The following is a 25,137-nucleotide window of genomic DNA, read 5'->3' as shown; positions in this document are numbered from 1 at the left end:
ATATTTTGCAAATAAATTCTTTAAAAATCAGAAAATGTGATTTTCTGGATTTTTTTTCTCCTTTTGTCTCTTGTGGGAGAACTTGCACAATTGGTGGCTGACTAAATACTTTTTTGCCCCACTGTATGTGACTTCTACGACTAGTTTGCACAAACACTGTTCAACAGTAACTTAACAAAGGACTGATTGACATGTTTTTAGAGTAATATGCTTGGCTTCCATTCCTTTACTGACAAAGGAATGTCTTATCCTCCTTGATAAGACAAGGAAGCTGCTTAGCTGCTGTTTAATCCCAACTTTTTGTTTTTTAATCAACAGTATGTTTATTACATGAGTGTTTCCATTTCCATTTGCTAAATCAATGTTTACAAAAAACTTGTTTTTTGTAAACATGTCAAAAATGTTTTTGACATATGAAAGATGTTATCTCACTTGAAATACTGACATTTTACCTAGTGCGATCATCAGCATAGCCGTGTAGCTGTGGACGCTGCACCAATCCACCTGTCGATTTCTCACACCATTTTTCCATCCATGACCACAGATATACTTGGAACTAAACCTGTAGAGCATGACCTGATGAAGCCAGTAGGACCACATCATCTGCAAAAAGCAGAGATGCGATCCTAAGACCAACAAAACAAATCCCCTCCACACCTTGGCTGCGTTTAGAAATTCTGTCCATGAAAGTAATGAACAGAATCGATGACAAAGGGCAGTTTTGGTGGAGTCCAACTCTCACCAGAAACGAGCCCGACTTACTGTCAGCCCCTACAGGGCTCCCTGAAGGACACGGTCGAACAGCTTTTCCAAGTTCACAATACACATGTAGATTGATTGGGCGAACTTCCACGCACCCTCCAGGACCCTGCTGGAGGGTCCTGGAGGGTGCGTGACAAAAACCAAGACAAAAACCACACTGCTCTTCCTGAATCTTAGATTCGACTAATCCAGAACCACTGAATAGACATTACCAGGGAGGCCTAACAACCCTCTGTATCCTCCCTTTTTAAATAGGTGGACCACCACCCCGGGCTGCCAATCCAGGAGAACTGCCCCCAATATACATCTTCTTTCACTCATTCACCTTCCAAGTAAAATTTTGATGGCGCAATATCCTTAACTGAATCGAAAAAATATCAAATTGGATCATGAGTTGAAATGGGTCCCTCTGTATCAAAGCATTTTTTGAAATTTTAATTGATATCCAGCACTACTTCCTTTTGCCCTTCACATTAGGTAATTAATATTTGTTGCCATAAAATAGTATAACCATTTTCCATAAGTAGGAAGTAAATCAAAAACTGCTGTAATTGTGTAAAAAAAAAAACAATAAGAAGGAGTATTAAAGTTTAAATGCACTATGTATTTATCTATATTTTCATTTCAAAAAGACACTGTTCATCACCGTAATCTTGTTTTTTGTTACCGCAACAGGTTTCAAATTACGCGGTAATGAAAGTTGTGCATTACGGTAATGAGTGACATTCGCATAAGCCATCTTAAAATGGTAGCATGCCATGGTGACTCAGCTAAAAAATTTAATCTACAGTACAAATTCCCTAATATCTTCTTTACAGGAAAATATCTAATTATTAACTTTTTAAGCACATGAGGTAATGCACATTATGGTAATGATCGCTTATGGTGTGGAAATAGACCTATGCAAGGAGAAACGTGACAATTACCATAATCAAAAGATGTCAAACAATCTTATTTTTTAGCCATCTTTTGTCTTCTCTTTGTGGGGCATTATGGCTCAAAATAACTCCATTTAAATAATTCTATAAATATAACAGGACTTTGAACAAGGTGCTACGGTAATGAGTTTTGCATCTCCGGACACTCACTTTTATTAAAATATTATCATTTAATAGGAAATCATTATATATTACAATATTGAGTTAGTTTACATAGTTTTAAACAAGTTGGTAGTATTTTTTTATAAACCAGCTTGAATAATTACAATGATAAATTGAGGTGAAAGCATTTTTTTTACTTTAGATGCATTGCGGTAATGAATTTCTGACTCCAAAATTAGTTAAACATTTAAAAAATATTTTGGTAACTAACAATTAACTGTGCCAAATATTAGAAATGATGATTGTTCAAATAAAAGTGAATTATTTTTAGTTTTCATGGGTATGACTTAAAAATCTTCTAAGACATTTAAGGAGTTGTCCTCAGTAGTACCTGTTTGTCAGCATAGCAGTGCATCAGTTTGTCAAAGGGCTCAAAATCCCTCAGGGGATTAGGGCGTGTTGTTTGACACAACTGCCTGACTTAATGTTAGTGCTCATATGTTGTACTTCAATGCGGACTCTTTGTATCTCCTCTCTCTCACTCAGATGATGGTGAAGTGGTGTGTTTTGTGTTGTTAGCCATGTAACCATACTGCAGCTGGTTACGTCACCAGCTGCAGTATGGTTACATCACACACAGGACTGCTGTATCATTTTTTGTTTCAGCGGCAACACGGAGGCCTGCAGGGCAACTGTATATTTTACAGAAGCATAAAACATTCTGAGTTGTGAGATTTATTGGCCTTGTTGCTCTGATCCACGGTGGAATGGATTCTGAGTGGTTGTGTTGCAACCTGAGAAGTCTTGTTTTATTTGCTCTCCACGTCTCCACCAGGACATCTCCAAATCAAATATAACAAACGGGACACAAATGCAACATTTTCTACTTGGTTCCTTTGACTAGTAAAATTAAATTCAGGGTTTCCCCCGTAAGCCTGACAGGCCACTAGGCTTTACTTTTCATTGCTTACATATTTAAATCTTTTTTAAATGTTTGCATTTTTTAGGACTTTATAGTTGGTGTTCAGGTATTAATCTTCCAATCTTTCAATGGTACATAATTATCAAGTGATATTTTCAAATTTCCTGTCAACTTTAAACATTTTTTAACTCAAAAACACGACGGGCTGCTGGATGAGTGACTGCCCTGGCATACAACCACCAGGATTAGCAAGTTTTCTCGGGGAAACCTTGTAAATTTGATAAAATTGTAATATTAACATATTTTAAACATAGCATGAAAGATCGCGGGTTGTATTGCTGTTGTAGAAGATGTCGGTGAACATTCACAACAAAACCTGCCTTTGACTGGATTAGTTTGAGTTTCAAGTTGATCAGCCCTGACTGGTTGGAAGTTCAAAAGTATAAACTATTTGTGCAAAGAGTTAACAGTCCACTCTTCATTGTGGAAGCAGTTACTGAAGGAAGATGTTGGAGATCTAAATTGGCTAAGAAGAAGGCTGAAGAGAGAGGCTCAGATTTATGTTATTGAACATTTTGGGTTTGGACATCTTGGCAGCCTTTCAGAAATCTGACTTGGTCACTGGTAGCTCTCTAAAGAAAATGAAACTGGGACATGAGGATCAAATTTGCATTTGCCCTAATCTTTAGCTCCCTCTACACATTCTCTTAGATTCAAGTTGGTACTCTGGCTTAGCAACTCCAAAACAATATTACTTCTAGACGGGAGATGCAATAAAGCCGAGTCCATGCCTTTAATGCTTGGTTTCTGAAAAAAAATAATCGTCGCATTTAGCAAATTTTCCTTGACGGTTTTCTGCTTAGCTATGTGTTTGAGTCTAATTTGGCTGTGAGAGGCATAAATCGGCTGTTAAGTCTGTCACACCCAACGTTATCGCAACTCTAATATCTAATTACAAATCTGTCAGGATGAAAGACTTTTTTCTGCAGCAATCCATAACCCCACAAAGTAAACTCGATATAAGCAGATCAAGTGTCATTTTGATCAAAAGCGATGACTGTGGAGAAAAACAGGAAAATAAGTACTTTAGTTTTCTTTCAGGAGCAAGTTCTGGCAATGACATTCCTATTTATATTTTCCTTTCAGGCACACCACACGCACCACAAATATTTCGAAGCATAGAACTGGCTGCAATACAAAGGAACTGTGCTCTGATGTTAAATTAAGAGAGTCTACATCTTCTTTTTAATCCAGTTTTGTATGTTAATGGATAATAATTTAGATTTCACATGGTAAAAATCAAGGCTTACTGAATACAACCAAAGTTTATACGATATCTTTGCTTCTACATTTTTTTCTCTCTATAATCAACTATGTCTTCATTTAGGGGTTTGGATATTTGTTACTCAGATTTAGGGATATTTGCAATCCTGATTTTGTGTGGCTGGTTAAAGAAAAAATTCCTGAATTCATTCATTGACTAAAAGTCATCACATTTGCTGTTTTTCTTTGGGTTAATGTTCATCACACTTTATTTTGAAATGCATTTCAACGTTAATGTAAGAACAAACAAAGTTCTGACCCCAGATTAAACATTGCATCCAGTCAATGAGTCTTGAAGTCGCTTCTTGCATGTTTTGCCCTTACAGTTTATATGAAGCTGCAGTGATTGAGTAAGCAGAGCAGCTGTGGACAGAAGCACCTAAATTTTAGATGCAAAAAAGGACATTTTTAAATGTCCCTTTTTTTTCTTTTTTTTTTTTCCCCGTTTTGACATCTGAAAAACTCCCTGGAGGTGTTATTTGTTTTCTAAGACTGGTATGCAAATTAAGTTTAAATGAGTTGAGCTTGCAAATGTGGAAGCATTTAATGGACATAGTCTCTGTTTTCAGCCGTGCTAAATATTTTACCTACTGTAGGTTAACTGGAGCTCTTCCTGTTGAGGACTTGTGGGGTTTCTCTTGGTAGCAGTGAGCTAATAGCTACTAATGCTATAATTTGTTTGGCCTGCAAATAAAAGGCAGCCTTTATTTGCTCGCATGGTCCTGAAAAGCAGACAAACTTCTGCAAGTAATCAGTGCAAAGCTGTTTTTACCAATGGCTTGGTTGATGCAAACCAGCCAATTTATTAATTCCCGTATGACGGGGAGACGTTGCATAACTCTGATGCTCTCTCTGAAGTGAGTCAGTGTTTCTTCACTTCTGTCGCCAACTTGCACCACTTAAGGAACTACATTTATAGCCTCAGTTTTTACCAGCTTCAGTGGTTTAGTTTAAGTCATTTTGGGTGAGTGTAAAGTTGACAACAAACATGAAGAATAAGGAATAGTAAACTCCTGTTGTTCACCCACTTCAAAATGAGACACTTTAGTTATTAAAAAGCAGAATATTTATTATTCCTATTGATTGGTTTTATAGAGTGACACAAGTAGGACAAGTTAGTTAATTATTTGGCTCATTTGTTTAGGTTGAGCTCAGCCTAATGTGATTGTCCTCAGGAGCCGGTGTCCTGCAAATTCTCTGTGTATCATCTGTATCAAATAATTAGGACATTAGCTGGACTCTGTAGGACTTTACTGCACACTGAGGTGGGATTACACACAGCTGATTCATTCAGGTGTGTTGTACTATGAACTAAAAGCTGCAGGAGGCCGGATATTTCTGCCGTGCTCCAAAAATTTAACTCGGGTGTCCTTTCTTCGTGTTTTGTTCTTCCTTTTTTTTGCCTTTTCTTGCAAGTACTTTTACTTCTTTTTGTTCATTCTTCCTTTTGTCCTTCTTTCTTAATCCTTTCTTCTTTGTTTTATTCCTCCTGTCTTTCTTTTCTTGTGTCCTTCTTTCTATCCTTCATTTCCTTCCTTAAATGCTACCATCCTTCCTCTCTTGAGTTTTTCCCTTTCCTTCTTTAATTTCCTACTTCCTTCCTCTCTTGTGACTCTTTCCTTTTTCTTGTTCCTGTCCTTCCTTTTTTCTTTCTTTCTGCCTTATTTTTCTTGTTTTATGCAGTTTCCTTTTTTAAATCCCTTTCATTGTAGAAATATCAGCTAATAATTAATTATAAAAATTTTGTATCTCACATTTTTTAAAGTGAACATAAAGGATAAATAACTCTGGAATGTTGATATAAAAAAGTATGACTCTTTTACGTGGATAAATTTGCCAGAATTCTGGCTGGAAAAATGTCAAAGCTTTTCGTTACATGAGGAGTTTGACGGAAGAACTGGAGCTCTGTAATTATTCCCCATTATATATATTATTATTATGTAATCTTGTTTGTAAGGATCAGAAAAGCTTTATGCTCGTATTTACATATGTAGAACGTTGCTCCTGTAGGTTACCTCTTATGCCAAATATGGTCTACATTTTCTCTCCCTCTTCTGTGCAGATCTTTGGTCGTGAGGACAAATTGTCACTCAGCTACGAGGCCAGACCAGAGGTGAGTCCCGGTTCTTCCACAAACCCTTCAGACTGTTGTTGCTTTTCCGCTGCTGCATGTTTCAGCTGCTTCATCGGTTGCCATGAGCGTGTGAGCCGCCTACATGCACGCATACGTGTACAGAGCCTTTCTGCTTACACATCAACAACACTTTACGAAAACTGATGGAAACAGATGGAGGAATAAGAGTGTGATTTAGAAAACAAACTTCCTGTTTTGGGAGCGCACATAAGACGCAAACTCAGGGCTCTTATTTTTAGCACTTGTCTGCAAATGCTGGCCTACAGTCAGCAGCAGAAACCTTTTTTTAAGTTTCAGTTCATCTGCGGTTACTTGGTTCCTGCCCAGCAAACTGCAGCAGTCTAGTTTTACATGACCTTTCAGCACAGCTAGATGCTTTGCATTCTCTCTTGGTTATGCTATTGTTTACAATTTTTGCAGCTTGGTGAGGCATCCAAATGTCTCGGGAGAAATCAGGACTAATCACGGGAGGTTGCATTTCTCTAATCCCAATTGTCCTGCTTCGGTGAGTTTAAGACAAGCCTAATGTAAAAATCATGTCCTTGTGATGCAGCCACCGGTCGACTTCTTCCCCACTTTTACAAACGTAAAAGTGAATTGTTGGACCGTTTGGTGTAAGTTATGATGGTAGGAGAATCTTCTCGCTCGATGCAAACCAGGCCTTCATCATCTTGTTACTGATAAACACTCTTGAACCGATTACCAACCCTTTGACCTTTAATCGCCTCCTGGGCTGGAGTCTCGGGTTTCCTGTTGGCAGGCAACATACTAAATCGCTGTAACACACGTGCCTCCACCCAACAGAGATGGAGGGGAGAAGCTAGTGTTGCACACCACGAGATCGCAGATTCATGAAGGATCTCTGCCTCTGAATTACCGCTGACATCAGTTTGTATTTATATCAAGCTGAATTCAAACATATGCCTTCTGAATCTCTGCTGTAGCTTTAATTTAAACAGCCACAGCAGGTTAGTGATGAAGGTTTTTGTGTCATTTAGTCATCTCATTTAGTCGCGAATGTTAAACAACTTTTCAATAAAGCAGAAAGAAACGGAACATTTTTTGTATCTAAATTTTAAAATATTAGTTGTTTTTTTTTAATTATTTTTAACCAAAGTTATTAAGAACCGTTGTTGATGGATCAAAGAGCCACTTGTGACTCCATAGCCTTTGGCTGCAGGCCCCTGGGATAGAGCAGTCAAGAAATATACAAACTAGGGTTGCTGTAAACAAATATTTTAGTAGTCAAGTAATCTATCAATTATTCTTACGATTAATCGAGTAATCGGATAAAAAATATTACAAAATAAAATACTGGTAAACCTTCCATAACACCAGTGTTGCTATCGGATATCGATATCAGTCCAATTTTTCATTTTTGAGCTTCCCTAACAGTTACTTTTTTGTAGTTTAGGCAATTAACCTGTAACAATAATAGATCACTTTCTAAGTTGACCAGAAGAAAAGTTATACAAATATCTGAAATTATATTCAATTTAATAATAAAGAGCCAGGTTCACAAATACACCTATAAATACTGTGTAAACTCCAGCTTTTAGTTCATGTATTCGTTTATGTATTCGTAAGATGGGAAATGTCGCCTGGAGTATGGGGCAGGCAAGTGAACGAACGTAAGATGGGGGTGGAGGGGAGGAAATGGACCAGGAGAAAGACGATCTTAAGTCCTGGGGCCGGTAGACCAGGGGACGAATGTAAGAACGGGGGTGGGAGAAACACGGAATATTTACTTACGGCACCTTTGTCCATCACACTCAGAAACTCATCTGAGTGTGACGCCACTTGTTTGTTGAGACCGGGATGGCATGAAATTTATTGTAAAGCTGCACTTACACTGTAAGCATCAACTACTCAGCCGTCCTCCATGTTCAGTCTGTCCGCTTTACCTGTATAAATACTTCCGCTACGCTCTTCCCGGCGTTCGCTCTGAACCAGCAGCTCCCGGAGGAGAAAGGCTGCCGTACTCCAGGCATCGCACCATTCATTTTAAGAATGTTTATTGGTCCCCCAAAAAACAATGAAAACCCGGGCATTATCATCAATCGATAAAATCCCCACAGGCCGAACTTAAAGATTGGACGTTATGCCGCTAACACTTAGCTTTCGTCAACAACTCAGAGGCGGAAGTCAGAGCTCCACGCAACGCAAATAATGTTCCAGCCGGAACACGGTGCGCTAAATAATAAAATATAAATTAACGAACCTTCGTAGCAGGTACATTTTCCTCAAGGAATTTTAATAGTCGAGGTATTCGAATCACTCGAGGAATCGTTTCAGCCCTAAACGTATGACGTGGAAAGCTTACGCCACAGCAGCTCAGCATAGTTTTCTATGCTTCACTAAGATCAAGGTATGAGCAAAAATAAACAAGGGTACAAAACAAACCTTCAGACATGTTTAAGTTGATTACAAAAATTAAGCAACACTGGATAATTTTTAATTATTATCAGCCTATTTGATTGCATGTTACAGCATTTTAATCAGATTTAAGCCTCAACTTTGACTTGGCTGAAGTCAGACATGTACACCAGTAAAGTCATTGATAGGTATGTGATAAACTGGACATAGTGCAAACTGATGAGAAAAGATTGAGAAGGTGAATCAGGTCATCTATAAAAAAAACAAAAACAAACCATGGCAGGTAATAGGCCTAACAAATTTTACTGGATGATAAATTGTCCCAAAAAATTTGATAATGCAATAATATTTTTGTTTTTAAGTAACATATTTATATTGACGTAGCAAGTTTTCCCTCTCAGTCTCATGCTCTTTAATTTTGCACAGAACACGTCACACTCATTTTAGATATTCAAAATATCTAAAATAAAACACAACAAACACTAAATATAAAAACTACACACAGGCAAAACCATAAATGAAATGGGTTATAAAGTCTCTGTAAACAACCTTTTTCTTTTTAGGAATATTAATTATCTGAAGCTGAATGAAAATTGTGAAGTAAATCTTAATTTACCACAAGATTGTTTATTGCGACGGTCAGGCTTAGCAAATTAATAGCGTTTTTACTAATTATGTAATAATACTTTGTCACCACTTTCGTTGTGACAGTTCAAGCATTTATGAAAGAATGTGTTGCTTTCAGGAGGTAAGTGATAATATGCCAAAGGTGAAATAACTTGTCAAGTTCCCTCGCTACTCAATATTAAGGCTACTCATAGTAGGCTGTGAACCAGGCCTCTTCGTCCAACATTAGTGCCTGACCTCATAAAACCTCTCCTGGAAGAATGGTCAGATATTCCCATAAACACACTTTGAAATGTGAAGCATTTCGTTGATGTACGGAGCTGTTGCAGCTGCAGAGGGTAGGGCAATGTCATTTTGCATTAAGGTAAGAAAGAAATTAGAAGTTGTATAAAACAAATTCCCCGTAGTGACACACGGCTTCCACATACACACCCATTTTCACCCAAGCAAACTCACCACACCCACTCTTCATAGCTCTGAATTAGCTACGGTGAATTCATTTTAGTCCTTGATTGGTGGAAAATCCCAATGTTTGAGAGTCCAGCGAGGTGTTTGTTTTTGTGCACGCAAACAGCCCAGTGGAAAGCAACCAGCTCTCCGTGGCTTATTTGTTTTTTAATTTTTAGTAATTATTCATACTCTAGCTCTGGACACATACCGGCTGCTTGCGTGCGTTCAGACACTCATGCCATGAGCACAATAACCCTCATTTAAACCATGGCCTACTTAGCGCAGACTGTCCGACTTGACTGCTCTCTCTGTAAATAGGTCAGTTCAGGCAGACTGCCGGTCAGACAGATTTGGCAAGATTCAAGGCTGCAGGCTGTGTGAACATGGATATGGAAAATCTTCTCTAAGAGCTGTTTTTGGAATAACAGCTCTTAGAGAAGCTGATTTTTGTTGCATCAATGCCTAAAGTTGGATCATAAAGTAAATCACTTCTTGAATTTGTGCGATTTCCCTCTAGTGACTATCTTAGGATAATAAGTGTTTTTGTGTCGGTTCTTTAAGCTGCGTTTCATGATTATCCTTCAGGATAACCCTCATATATTTTGGAAAACAATGTTTTAACAAACATGTTTCTTTGTCGCAGGGGTAATTACCCCTCATCACACACTTAGGCTGATGTTTGAAGCTGCAGTAGGCAATAATGAGCATCTCTGGGATTGTTTTTGTCCAACAATGTGTGTAGAATCTCAGTGAAGATGAAAATAGGATTTAAAGGCTTTAAATAAAGAGGCTCTCGCTGTTTTTCCTATCACTGTTTCTGCATGAGGAAGATTTGTGGTCAGAGAGTTGCCAGTCTGAGAGTTTGTGTCATACTCCAGTAATGGTGGGGTGTTGCTCCTTTGGGTTTGTTTACATGGATGTACTTTATTGCAACTCCTTCCTGAATACCTCATGGTGATGTGTGTTTTTGGAGGGGGTTTTCTTGCAATCCTGCTGTCGGACAATATTTTTTTTAACTTGTAAGGTTGTAAAAGACTTGAAGGTAATTATAATTTACCCTGCAGCGAAACAATAATTAATATAAATAGAATTTTTTCCAACTTTTAAAACTGTTTTACGAAGGTCTGAGCAGTTTATATATTAAAGATTTAAACTACTGATGGTTAATTTACCACATAATTATAGATTCATAATCGGGAACCGACTAAAGCATCATCATCCTGCTCCATGTAGTGAACACGTATCTGTGTGTCTGCACTTTGTCAGCTGTTAGACTTGATAGCAAGTGGTTTTCATCTTTCCTACATCATCACTTTTCTTCTTCAAACCCCCCAAAAACACTAAGATTTTACTAAATGGAGCTACACACTAAACACCTTGACGAGATTCTGCTTCAAAATGTGTGTAGCCGTTCCTTAACTACTATCAGTTTGCTAAAAGAAATAAGCTTTAAAACAATAAATATTGCGTCTAGACATTTTCTAGGCATTTATCTGTTTTTATGTATCCAATTAGCTAGAAAAGAGAAAACCTTAGATTAGATAAACTGGCTGTTCATTAAAAATTGATCACCTACCACTTGAAGGATTGCTTTCAAGTTACTATTATGTCCGATGTTGAATACTAAATGGATGATTATCTAAAAATTTGAATTATTTCCAACTCTTTACATCCACTTTTATCTAGGCCTCCACTGATACTGAAACGGCTCCAACTAGTTTCTGATTTGTGCCCTGATTTTTCCAAATTATTTCTATAAACATTAACAAAACCACTTTAATGTGCTTAACTATGTATTAATGTTGGATGTTAGGATTTTTAACTAAAACAATGCTCATAATCTTGTAATTTTTTTAAATTAATTTGATACTATCAGAGGATTTTGTCATATGTTCTGTTTTGTTTTATTCTGTTTGTGATGGACCAGTTGATTAAATATCAGATGAAGCCAGAATAACTGAGAAATTGTTGTTTATTTGATTCATATAATCACATTTTCTTTCAGTAGTTTAGCAGTTTATTGAAAATTATGTTAAGTCATCACCTGTCAAAATGGCAACAAAATAATTTCTGTCAACTTGGTTCTTGTTTTTCTACAATATCCCAGTTTTGGGATAATAAATCTCTTTCATTTGGCGTCGATTTGCATCAGAATCATGCATATAAGTAAATGTTAGGAGTGACAGATGAAGGCAGTTCTAGCTGTCAGAGAGCGAGAGAGAGAGAGACTTCCTTCCTGTTTCCAATAACGTCTGAGCGACTTACAGCATGTATACTTACAGACACTGACACCTCCCCTGCAGCTTTTTATGCATGCATATGTACAGAAACGTTTAAACCGTATGCATGGTCAGACTCCTGAGAGCATTTCCAACAGTTTCTCCTCTTCCTGCTCTTTAGTTTTAACTTCTCACACATAGGGCTGTCGCGATAAACGATAAATCAATTAATCGCACGATAAATTAGACCTATCGATCTCATTTTAATTATCGGCTTCCTGCCTTTTTTTCTTTCTGTTGATGACACTGAATGAAAAAAGGCTCAGCTCCGGTGCTCTCCACTAACCCTCCCTTCCTCATTTCCTTAGTGTAATGTCCAGCTCACACTACACGACCTGTCACATTCAGCGTTAAAGCTCCCAGTCGGGGAAAACCCCTGATTTAGATCAGAGCGGCCAGGACAATCTACCGTAACACACCACACACTACAGGATGATCGGTTACGAAATCACCAGCGAGAATCATAGATTGGCTAACGATCTAAGATTGTCATAAGGGGAAAATATGGGCAAAAAATCGTGTAGTATGAACTATTGCATTAGGTAGTCTGATGTGCCCGTCTTCTCTATTTAAATCTAGTGATTACTGAAGGCCAATAGTACACAGACTTCATAATCTGCTCTCTTTGGGTTGAATGCAGTATTTATTGCCACTTTGACTTTATGTTGTTTAGTTTTTATTTAAGTACGTTTTATGTTAATCCATTTTATTTTAGTTTTTGGTTGTTTTATTTATTTAGTTTTAGTTCCAGTGTTATGTTCCAGTGTTATGTGTTCTTTTGAAAATAAAGTGTATCTATCTATGGCAGGAAATCGCATGCATTATTAGTCATTTCCATTAAATCAGTGTCAAAAGATCTTGAAACAATATTATCGTTTATCGCAATAATTTTTTAGACAATCGTCCAGCAAAATTTGTTATCGTGACAGGCCTACTCACACATTTCTTACACTTGTTTAGCTTGTTTTCATACGTCAGGCGCTCACACTAGCATGCCTCTGAAGCAGTAACTTTATCACTGATATAAACGTGGCATGTTGTGGTTTGGTAGTTGAACGATACGCTGCGCTGGCATCAACTGATCTCTCTCATTTCTTTGAGCCACAAGCTGCAGATGGTCACCAAGCTGCCTCATGAGATAATCTTAAGGGTTTTTATTTTTAGCCCTTGAACGTGTTACCGCTTTTGGGCAGTGCCGCCCCTCAAAACGGGCAGCAAAATTGTTTAATACTGACAGAGAGGCACTCTGTAAAGTGTTGACTGTGGCGCTGCGCTGACGAGTTTTCACATTCAAAGCAGGGACGTCTTCACTTGAATATGTTGAAACCAAGAGTGCAGGTCTGAGAAAAGGAGCATAAGAGATGCCTTCGTTACTCTACAAACTTTTAATCGGACGGAAACTGGTTTTAAAAATAGTACTAATAGGAGAAGTGCAGTAAAAGAACAAATTTAGCTTTGCCTCTTGTTAACTACAATAATTTTGAAAATAACACGAATTATCTTAAAGTTAAAGAGTAAACTTTCCCTTCAGCCGCTCTGCTTTCAGGGCCACCCTCTCACTCAGCAGGACAATACCACACTTACGTAACAGAATAATAAAGAAATTCAAAGAGTCTCAAAGGAACAAGAGGAAGGAAGAGGGGTTAAGACAGGGTATGAAGGAAAGGATAGCGGCTAACCACAAAACCCTCTGAGTCTTATCTGAACAGCTGTTTAATAACCACATCTTCTGTTCATTTATTACCTCCATTGATGAGGGTAATAATACATTTTATTTATATAAAAGCGCTTTTCAAAAGCTCAGCAACAACAGAGCACTTGCTCCCCAGACAAAATCATAAATAAATAAAAAAGTTTCATGTCAAGCTGATTTAAAATGTCAGTTAATATTATGCAGGAGCGATGGAGGTCTTTTTGTTCTACATCAGTTTCTGTCCCCCTACTGTAATTGTCATCATGTAGCCATGCTAAAACTTTGGTTGTTAAGAACTGATGATCCGCATATTAATTTCTAGGTGGTCAGTCTTGAATATAAGGAAGATAAACCAGATTTGCCTACTTTATTTGGTGCTATGGAAGAAAATGGCTACAATGAATCTGAGATACCTTATGTTTCAACAACACGTTTATGTGTGTGTGTTTATATAGACGTGTGTTCATTAGCAATGTTAAAATGAACATTCAATTTACATTGAATGTTTGTTTTTTTTAATTACACCAGTTTCTGCATTTTTTGTGTGTCATCTTCAATGCAGTTTGATGAAGTCACAGTTAATCTATATTAAACACAGAAATATTTGTAAAAATAACTTAAGTGAAACTGAAGCCCTATTTGTTGTTTATCTATAAAATATGGAGATAGTCTCTGTGACATCACCTAGCTATTCAGAAACTAAATGTCAGTGATTTTGTTTGAGTTTCTGGTTTGACAACTACTTCTAGGTAAACCTTTGAACAGCATTCCGAGCTTCAGGTGACGCAGCAGATTTCCAACTTCACACTCCGACAAATAAGCATCAAATTACAAGAAAATGCAGTTTCTAAACATGCACACGTGAGATGTTGAGGAAGACTTTCAGTGTACTGATTTTAAACTTTCATCAAAATGAGGCAGAAAACTTTTTTTTTTAATTATCGAAATTTTTATTAATATTTCTATATTTATACATTGGAAGAAGCTAATTATGTAATTGTTCCCTCTTGTAATGTTTTATTTCTGCAGTTCATCACAGAGTCTCACCCTCTGATGTTACTAGTGCAGCTTCTTTCACTGATAACTTTACCATGTCAGAAACTTTGTTAAATAAAACCAACATACATTCTTGAAAACTCAGTAGCTTTAAAATTTAGTAAAATCACATTAGTACTGTGATGTTATTCAGTAACCGATATTTTGTTGATATGCCAATAACTTTGTTTTTAAATATTGACTTACTGCATACAATTAGACTTGAAAAATGTCTTTGCTGATGTTGATTTTGTATAGATCTGTGAGCTAGAGTAGTAGGCTATCATTAGCATGTTCTTTGTTTTGATATGACTTATTGGTTATCTTGCCTGTAACATCTTTTATTGTGCTTCTTCCTTCTCATGAGCAGACAGTGTGGAAAAACATTATTCTCTTATCAAATTGCACTTTTCTTTGAACATTGTAACATTTACTGACTTGTGTTTCAGCTGCTTTCTGTGCAGCTGCTGATCACATGGGCAACAGCTGTACTTTCACTATATTGTAAAAAGTCTGATTTGTTACATTGATTAAACAAGTGCAGTCTGTAGTGTTGTGTTGCCAGCTGTGCAGACATAAATAGGATGTGATATTTAAAAACTGGCTTCACAAATTGCAGGTGCGCAGAAAGTTGCAGTCAACCTCCTGGTTGTTAAGTCAAAGAATTGAATGCTCAACTGATTAACAATTGGGATAAAAGCTTTTTTCTAGTTGTGAATAGTTTTACATGTTTCCCAGTGAATTATAATTCTCCTTTGTAGGTTAAGAATTTTAGAAGAAACGTATTCTAAAATAAGTTTATTGTTTTTAGGCTCCACTAATGCCTGCTGCTGATCATGTAACATGCTTAGACATTTTGACCTTCGCTCAGAGAAAGATGGGAGTTGCTCCAAGAAAAATGTTTCAGTTTTATTTAGGACAGAAATACATGTGTGTTCTCCTCCCTCGCTCGTTTTTAGATCTCAAGACACACCTTCTCTCCAGGTGTAGATCTCAGCCGCCCTCTCTGCCTCCTCATTACATTGCCACTCACTCTGCTGTCTTCTTCTGTGTCTCTCTCTGGTTTCAGCCTAAGATGCCCTAGGCGGGAGAAGGAAATGTAAATGGCTTCCAAAGTAAAAGATGCTGTTGTTTGGTACCAGAAAAAGGTAAGAAGCTTTGTTGTTTCAGACATGCTTTCTAATTTGAAAACAAGGTTTTCTTTTATTTTTATTTTTTTTGTTGGGATTTGTAATAATTCTGCAAAGACAGCACGGCAGATATTTAAAGTATGAGGCAGAGAAAATGTGCTCTTGAAATCAGGTTTTGCTTCAAAAATGTGCAGAACATTTGATCTTTTTCCCAAAGCTGTGGTATCTTATTGCTGAAAAGTGTTAGCTTGACAAAATACTTTATTTTTTACCATAAACAATAAAGTTTACTACTGTTAAAGTTAGACAACACATTTTCGCAGAGATGGGTTGCTGCTGACTTTCCTGTCCCTTTTCCATCTGCACACATGCGGAAAGCCAAAACGTTTCGGGTCGTCCGGCTCCGTGTGTGCCAGGCCGGTGTTGTATGTCCTCTTCTTCCATGGTCTCGGATATCTGATCTTCTGCTGGACTCCTGCACCGTTCCTCCTGCACTCATCAGCTTACACTCTCATCTGCATCTCTTATCATTCCAGCCTCATTTATCTCTTCTTTGCTCTGCTTGTTTCTACTCTGAAACCTCTGCCTGCATCTTACATCCTTTCTCCTCTCTGAGGTCCTGTTTGCCTTTTAAACCATCCAAACAAAACATAACTCGAGTTATAGACTTTAATTAAAAGTTTGTACGCACCGTTTTCTCAAACACAGCTTTCTCCAAGCGGCGTTTTATAGCTTCTGTTTAAATTCGTCTTAATATAATTACAGCCAGAATTTAATTTAGCTCAACTACTAGATGAGAAATCCTAAATCATATTATACGTCTAGATTAAATGTCAGAAACTGGACAAAAACCAGACGGCATTCAGATCAAAGTTGATAACTCTCTCAGTGGATCTTGTTACATGAGTTTTGTGTCGAACTAAGCTTGTCTGGGCAGAAGCACCACCCAGATGACAGCCACTGACTCAGAGTGAATTAACCTTTTTAAGAAGCAGGCACACCTGTTGTCAGGGTGTTTATTTCGTAGATGTGTCACTCAGTTTAGTTGCTTGCCATCTTCCCCACCTTGAACACCAGAATAAAATGCAAACAAAAGTAATGTTTGTGGATCAAGGTAAGGCGTCGTAAATTTGGCTGCGATCAGCATGCTATTGGCAGTTGCTGGAAAGCAAAGATTGACTTTCAGTTAGCTATGTTGGCCATGCAGAGAAACGGGACAAGTGAAGAGCTGAAGCCATTCCAGATGAATAAAAACTACCTTTAGGAGATTCCTAGGTGCTACGCAAGCCTCAACAGGTGGAAAAAGTTGCGTTATGGGATTATAAAAGTGATCTAGGCATTAGTATGAGATTAGCATGCCATAACATAAAAAAACACCTGTTTTAGAGTTTTGACACAAAGATTCAGAACAAAAATGAAACGTGAAACAAACAGGATTATGGACCTATTTCAGCGTGATGTCACGCCCCCACCTCCCCACTGGAGGGCAAAAAGCTGCTCGCCGATGATGACTACCATTGGTTTTAGCTGTTGAGTTAAATCTTAAAGGTATGTCTGATATATAAAAGGAAAAGGACGCAGTGCTTTTCTACTACTTGTCAACAATACAACAACTAGATAACAAGGTCAGTAAAAAGTTTTAAGAAGAAAATTGCAAGGGAGAGGGAAGTAGTTCAGTTATTCTTGCTTTGCTTTGACAACGGTAACATGTTGATGTGATGGAAATTTGGTTCAGTTCAAAATAAAACACTTAAACACCGACTCTGACAAACCATCAGTAAAGCAGGTGTTTAAATTAGCTAATCGACCACAGCTATTACTTATTAATAATCGCAAACTACACATCGAGACTAAAAACATAACACTGTAACGGACTGAATGTGTTGAGTGTTTTTTGTTTTTTTTTGGTGTTGAGTCCTGAAGCGTAGTGGCGTCGCTGTCAGTAATGGCAACGTGTCTATGTGTAGCGCAGCTAACGGAGTGAGAAAAAAGTGGTTTTCGAAACAACAACAAATATTGTTGTTCGTTTTATTTCTGCATTATTTCTTCATTTCCTGTGGTACGATGCACTAAATTAATACCTACTTCTCAGAACCAAGTTTCATTAACTGGATGAAACCTGCTTCTGCTGCAGGAGTGCGACTATAGACGGCATGTAGAAGAGTAGTATTTTTGCTCTCCAAAATTGTACGCATGTGCAAAATTTCCAGATGTAAACAATAACATGTAAGGGGTCCATAAGGTGTAGATGGAGACGCTTGGTTTGAGATATTTGGTGAGGGATTTTTGCCTCGTCAGCCAACATTAACGCAAAAAAGATGGGCAAAATATTTTGAATGAGTCACACATCATATCTGTGATTTTCACTGAGAAAATGACATTAAAACCCGAGGATCTGCAGAGCACTAACTGGCTTTTGCAAAAAAAAAAAAAAATTGTTTTTAAAAATCTTTTTATTTGCTTCATCTTCAAAATCCCTTTGACTTCATGATGGTTCTCTGTTGGCTGTTCATATTTTTGTTTGTGAAATAACATGGCACAGTATTGCATGGTGCATGGTGTTTGCTTTTATTGCATAAATATTGCCAGCAGTCTGGCTGTGCTAATCTGCCCCACTTAGGCATGTTTTGCCCGCACATGTTGTGGAAAATGCAGCAAGTATATTCTGCGGCACCTAATTTACACACACCAACCCAGAACAATTGAGGAAATCTAGCTCAGTGAATCATCCTGCAGAGCCTGCTTGACTGCTGAATTATTTAATTGAGCTCCTTTTTAACAAACTTCGTTGACATAAGTATCAAGTTATCTGTATTTTCCATTAGTTAGGCGTGTAAACTGGAAGATCCGTAACCTGGCATGTTGAGCTGAGCTGAGCTATACAGACCACTCAGACGTATACGTTGGTCAATAATCTTAATAGTTTATCTCATATTTCAGACTGATTCTATCATCTGCAGCCTTGCAGCCTTCCAGCCTCTGTGTGCGCCACAGGCGATGAGTCACAGTGTATTTCTGACTCTGTCTGGACGCCTGCTGCAAATAGATTCGAATCGTTGCTATGTTGAGAGCCTTTTTTTCTCCAACTACAGAGCCGAGTTGGGCTCAGATCACAGCGACGGGTCATGCACTCTGAGTCTGCTGGGTGCCAGATAGCAGTATGTCTGTGCAGCCAAGCAGTGAAGCCTTTTTTCAGTTTATTTTGGAGATGAATTATCCTAATTGTGAGCGTTTTGATTAGTAATATTTCCACAATTACTATCGAAATAATCTGCTTTTGCTTTAGTTGTCTGGAGAGTTTAAAGTTTGAGGAGTGAAGTGAAGCCAAACAGCTTAGTTTTTCTCTCTGTGGACTAGAGTCGTGAATGCAAATGGATTTACATAAGTGCAAAGTGTTGGTGTGAAGATTCTCTCTGGATGCGCTGGGATGTTTGTGGAGGATGTTTATATTTAGACCAGAGGGAGCTTTTACACATCTAGTATCAAGCTTTCAGTCGTGGGTTCTGCTGTATTACACCAACACAGAGAGCCAATTCCTGACTGCTTTTAACTCCTCCACCCATGAAACATCCTTAAATATACAAGTGAAAATGGATAAGACTCCAAAAATTAGAAAATCATGTCAGATGTGGTTTGCTTTTTGCACTTCAGCTTCTCTTCATTCTTCCTGTTTTATGATTTCTCAGGAAATTGTTTAGCAGTGAAAACAGAAACAAAACTATGATGCAGTTGTTTCCCATTTACATGCTTTGTCTCTAAAACAACTTTAGTAGTCACATTTCTTTCTTTTTAAAATGGAAATTAGTTTTTGGAGTTTAATAATAAAAACCTGTGTCTGTTTAATTATATTTTAATCACTTTATGCTTTATTTTGGTTCCAAACACAAAAGCAATTAAGAAACGATCAATTTTACGTAACATGACAAGTATAATCAGCAAAAGGCATTTGTAATCTAAAAAATAAACCTTGAGGTTTTTAATGGCTGACTTATTGACAGTGGGAGGTGTGAAGACTGGAAGGAAGCAGGAAGGAGAGGTCATCCACATGGCATTGAAGCTTTTGTTGTTCATGACGGGAATGTTGATTTTGACCTTTTATTTTTTTTATGATTCATTCAGCTGCAGAAAACCTGTTTGGCAACTCTCATCGTTTGTTTTACTTTCCACATAAGAGCAAGGAATGTTTTCTTTTTCCTTATATCCAAGCAATATGAGTTGGAGTGTATTAAATGTTTATACGAACTGTTTTTAGATAAACAGCTAAAAGGTCTGACAATTTATTTATATAGTAAAACTATGTCGACTAAAGTGCTGTACAATTCAATGAAATAAAGCAAAATCTGTTGGTATTTACAGTGTTTTAACTGTATATACCAACAGAGGTGCATAAGAGACTGTTTTTTGTACTTTTTTTAATAATGTATCATGATTTACCTTTTGATTTAATTAACTTGGGTTAGGGATACGTTTAAGTTGTCCATTAAACATGGACGATTTCTGTAGATTTCAAAACCACAATAACAAACGAACCTTTTTTCTGAAATGAGTTACAATCTTCAGAAAAGAAAATAAGTGAATCATAGTAAAAACGATGCATTTCTGTGCTGAAAAAAATGCGAGTTTAATGATTCCTCTACCTGATGTTCGATCGTTCTTGTCCACAAAATAAATATTTAAACTTTATCGTTAGACATCGATGATCGGCTTGTTTTAAACACAGCTGGCAATTTTGCTCAACTTTTTCTGTTTGTTCATACAAGCGCTTATTTTTCAGTAAACCTGTTCCTGCGCATCGCAGAGACAGCTGTTATGCAACTCTCTCTCTCTGCCCTCCAACTGGTGTCATAACGCCGCCAGCCGTGCTGCAGCAGCGCCTTGTCGTCCTTCTTTCACTTTCAGCAGATGTTTTGCCTCTCAAATCACTGAAGCCTGGGATTTATCTTCTTTGAATCTTCGTAAAACCTTTGTTTGACTTGGTCAGGGCTAAAATATTCAACTTCCTCTTAAGCTGCTGTTTAAATAGAGATGCTGTCTCTAGCAGCAAAGGGCTCCTTTATTTTGAGAGGAGCAGAAAGTGATGCAGGAATGTGTGTGTGTGAGGATAAGAGGATTTACTTTAGCTCTCAGTTACCTCATGACTTTATGATGAAACGACACATTAAGGTTTTTTTTCCCTCCTTAAAGCCCCTCTTTCATATTCATACTCTGTAATCTGGTCAAGTTTGCCCTCCATCTGTCCTCTTCTTCCACACAGAACATACTCCATATTCTCTGCTCATTTCACATTGTGTGTCTGTATATCGAGATGCTATCATTTAGAGAATACATCTGTAGATTTAAAGTGCACTGTTGCAGTGTGATTATCTGTAGAGTTTCTGCAGAATTGCCCTGTGTGTTGCAGTGGTTTGGCATCGTCTCAATAACCTGCAGGCCTGCCTGCCAATCCCTCACTCCTGATTGGCTGAGTCGAGCGTCATAAAAACCATCAGGTAGAACTGTAAAGTGGCCAACCCAGTAGCAACATCCAGGACCAGTAAAGCCAGAGTGTGATGAGCGCACAGAGCTGCCTGTAGCCTTCCCACCTGCAGTGTGTGAGATCTGGGAGTGGAGCTGGTTATGTGACAGAGAGTTTTCATGCTGAGTGGAAAAAGTGAATGCTGAATCATAAATGGACATGGGCTGAGCAGACAATTTCCGACTCGGATCTAATACTACAGACGAAATGAATTTAAAACATTTAAAACAGACGAAATGAATTTATGTTTTAAACTGTCTTCAGTATCTTTGTGTCCAACAGAGCAACTTTGCTGCGCTCTTTTCGTTCAGCCTTCCTGTTATCTGCTGAAGTCTTGCTCTCATATCTTGAATGAACTGAAGATGTGTGTCAACATTTCCTCAGAAATGTAGTTTCCTTGTAATTAACAAGGCTGCACCATAATAGCTGGAAGCATGCAATTTTTGATACTGGTTTGATTTATAAAAAAATAAAAAAGTGACATTTTCTGCTTTGAGTTCATAATAAATATAGATCCTGGATAAGGAGTGGCATCTCCAGCTATTTGAAGAAGGAAATAACATTTTACTGAGAGAGTCTGGTTATATGTGGCCAATCATAAATACCAGGTTTGACTGCAGTCAAGCAGCTGATTAAAGAATGACAACTTATAGCTGCAGTTTCCCTTTGGCCACCAAAGATTCAAAGTAAAAAAAAAGAGTAACGAGTACACCTGTTTAGTGTTTTTTTTTGTTTTGTTTGTTTTTTGTGACATTAAGTTAAGTCACCACTTTTTTAATTTCTTTTTTTTTTTAATTTTGCGATAAGTTGACATCTGATTTACTCATATTCACATTTAGCCTATTGTAGTTTCAGTAGAGTCATCTGTTTACAGGCAAAACAAATTGATATATTTATAACATTTTAAGAATTTCCCAGAAAGCTAAAGATTAAGACCATCCAGGCTACTAGTTCATCTGAACAGTATATGAACTTATTAGTCAGAGATTAGTTGTTTATCATTTGCACACTTTTCTCTGCTGCCTGCATTCCTTAAATCATCTTGCAGTGCAACAATCCTGCATTAGAGGCACTTTCTTTTCTCTGTTTCTGTTTCTTCGTGTTCTTGTCCTTGACCCCCCTCTCGTCTTTCCATCAATCTTTAATGAGGACTCATTAATGATGCAGACTTTCCACTGGCGAGCTCAAAGCTTGACCCAGACTCCATGAATGGGAGACGAGCTCATTCGCATGAGTGCAGCGATCTGCTTAGGCGGTGTCATCCTACATCTCAGAAACACATTTTATACCAAACAGACGTTTTTGAAACTGCTAACCATTCCCTTTTTGTCATGAATTACTGAATCAGTGTGAGAAAAATGAAACGTGTTGAACTTTGACAATGTTTTTGTTGTTTGGATCTTTAACACAGAGCGTGCTCTTACTCATGACTCGGAGTTGCTTATCTTTGCAGATCGGAGCCTATGACCAGCAGATTTGGGAGAAATCGGTGGAGCAAAGAGAAATAAAGGTCTGTTGCTTTTATGTTTGGATTATCTCACTCTTTATTTCCAGTTTGTCTTCTGTCATTCTTTGCCTTTTCTCAGTCTCCACTCATTTGTCTGGTTCTATTTCTCCGCTCTCTGACTCAATGTCGCTACACCATCAGTTCTTTTCCGGTGCCTTTCTTTTAACTCTTTCCTCTCTGGCCATTTCCTCCTCCGTCCATCCTTCCCTCCTCCTCTCTGCAGTTTATTTCTCTGGTGAGTACGCAGCAGGGCTTCCCGCTGTGCATGTCCTCTCACCCTTGCCGTAGAGCGTTAGTATGTGGTTGGTTTGACATCAGCTGTTGCACACTAACCCAGCCTGCGTTCAGATTGATTAATTAAAAACGGCTGCAGGAAGGTTAACATGCAGCCGGAGTTGTCTGGGTGGGACCACAGCATGATGAGTCATGGAATCAAAGCGGCATCGAGTGAAGTTTTTTTTTTTTTTTTTGTTAAATGCCACAGTCAGCTGAAATGATTGACCTCAATAAAATGCTTTAGGCCCACACACTTTCTGTGTTTCTCTTATATTAATTTACACGCGACAAAAACTTTATTCTTGATTTTATTGAACTGGTTTGTGTCACCGCAGCAAAGTTTGACAATAATCAAACACAGAGGACGGGTCGATGGTTGTAGAGGAGAAGTGGGACGAATGATTTACCAGAATAGCAAGGTTCATTTTAAAGCACATTTTAAAGCACATTTTATTTGTGCTGAAAATATTATTCTCTTCTCTAATAACAGGAATATTGCTGTGTGTTTGTGTAATTAAAACTGGGTTATAGCAGAAGATCGTACCATGGTGTCAGGTTAAAGGCCCAAACTACAGAATAATGAGGGAATGGTGTGTTGTGCATAAAAGTTCATCACATTGCTGGGAATCAGCTCCTGATTATTTAACCACACTCCAACCACACACTTCATTGTGTTTTATCAGTACCAAGTGCTGCATTATTGGGTATTGAAACGATGATGATAGTTGGGTTTCAACATTTTGACCTGTAAAATCTGAAAAGTGTGGAATGCTTTTCTATTCAGCCCCCCCTTGTTACAGCTGCTAGTCGTCTGGGATGTGAATCGAGTTTAACTCGTCATTGTCCTGCTGGAGCAGTTTTCTATCATAATTCATCTCCAACTCCGACTTGCTTGGCCGCAGCCTGATGCTGCCATCACCGTGTTTCACCATGGTGATGGTATTTGTGCTGTAATGCGCAGTACCAGTTTTCCTCCACACTTTGGTCTCATCTGACCAGAGCGTCTTCTTCCAGATCAGGTTTTTGGAAACTAAAAGCTTTCTCAACACATTCCTCTAAGTTCAGTTCAATTAAAAAATACTTGAATACGGCCATATTTTTCTGGCTGGTTTACTAACTAGATGCCTGTGAAAGGCAATTTATTGTACAGAATTTTAGAAGTATTACAATAAAGTACATGTGCCCTTTTATTAGATTTTCATTTAATTTTGTAATTATGTCCTGCTTTGTGGTCATTTGTTGCATAAAATCCCAGAAAAATTATGCCAGGAAGTATGAAAATGTCTGCAAGGTGCTATAGGTCAGTTGGGTAACTGCGGTGCTGCAGGACTTTATGCAGCACAACACAACTAAAACACAAAGACCTGAAGAGCCTCTCACAGGGCTGCGTTTGGCCTTGGCTCGGCTTTCTCAAAGGTCTCTGCAGCAGGCAGACTTTATCAGTCCTGCACCAGCGTTGTGTCCTTTTCACCCTTACCCTGGGGTAATTAAGCTGCTTACAGGCTAATAAAAACATGACTCATAAATCTGGAGAAGTTGTTTGATGTAACTTTACTGTAGCTCTATTTTTAGCACAATGCGTCTTCCAATATTGTTCCTGCAGTTTTCAAGCTAAGATTGACAAATGTTTAAAAAATAAGTAAATATGTGCTGAGTTTGCTGTTAATTCTATTTGTGTTTGATTAAAATAAAACAAATAAGATTTTTAAAAAGTAAATGCCAGAATAGTTGATGCTTTAATTTGCAATGAAAATGGCAAAAGAGCTAATTATTTCACTTGCAGCTATTATTGTCTGAAGAGAAGACATTTTATGATTTACACTTTTCAACCCAAAAGCCTCCTGCTGGTAAAATCAAAAATTACATTTTACCTTAATAGGTTTGAGCAAATAAAGCTAAAGGCAGCTTTTATCAGTAAATGTAGAGTATTAGATTATTAATGACATGGAAAACTAATAATCCTGAGTTAATCAGTGTGGAAGATTTGCTTAAGGCTTTAAATAGCACAGAGCAACAGGTTTATCAAGGATGACGATACAGTAAATCTAACAGGAAGTTATTGATCAGC

At 37.8% G+C, this 25,137-nt stretch overlaps 1 protein-coding gene across 4 annotated transcripts in view; it reads left to right on the top strand.

The window, feature by feature from the left end:
- phtf1 (putative homeodomain transcription factor 1) overlaps positions 1 to 25,137 on the top strand; it is a 38,703-nt gene that overhangs the window by 4,031 nt on the left and 9,535 nt on the right. For 2 of the 4 annotated variants that reach the window (XM_008400753.2, XM_008400751.2), the window contains exons 2-5: positions 6,110 to 6,160; positions 15,711 to 15,789; positions 22,740 to 22,796; positions 23,017 to 23,028. In XM_008400753.2, coding sequence (XP_008398975.1) covers positions 15,745 to 15,789; positions 22,740 to 22,796; positions 23,017 to 23,028 — 114 coding nt within the window. In that variant the 5' untranslated portion in view covers positions 6,110 to 6,160; positions 15,711 to 15,744. The remainder of the gene's footprint in view (positions 1 to 6,109; positions 6,161 to 15,710; positions 15,790 to 22,739; positions 22,797 to 23,016; positions 23,029 to 25,137) is intronic. The other 2 variants (XM_017302909.1, XM_008400752.2) reach the window with 2 other exon arrangements.

Source organism: Poecilia reticulata, linkage group LG23 (genome assembly GCF_000633615.1).
Source record: "Poecilia reticulata strain Guanapo linkage group LG23, Guppy_female_1.0+MT, whole genome shotgun sequence".
Taxonomy (NCBI): domain Eukaryota; kingdom Metazoa; phylum Chordata; class Actinopteri; order Cyprinodontiformes; family Poeciliidae; genus Poecilia; species Poecilia reticulata.
This window is presented reverse-complemented; position numbering and strand designations above follow the sequence as displayed.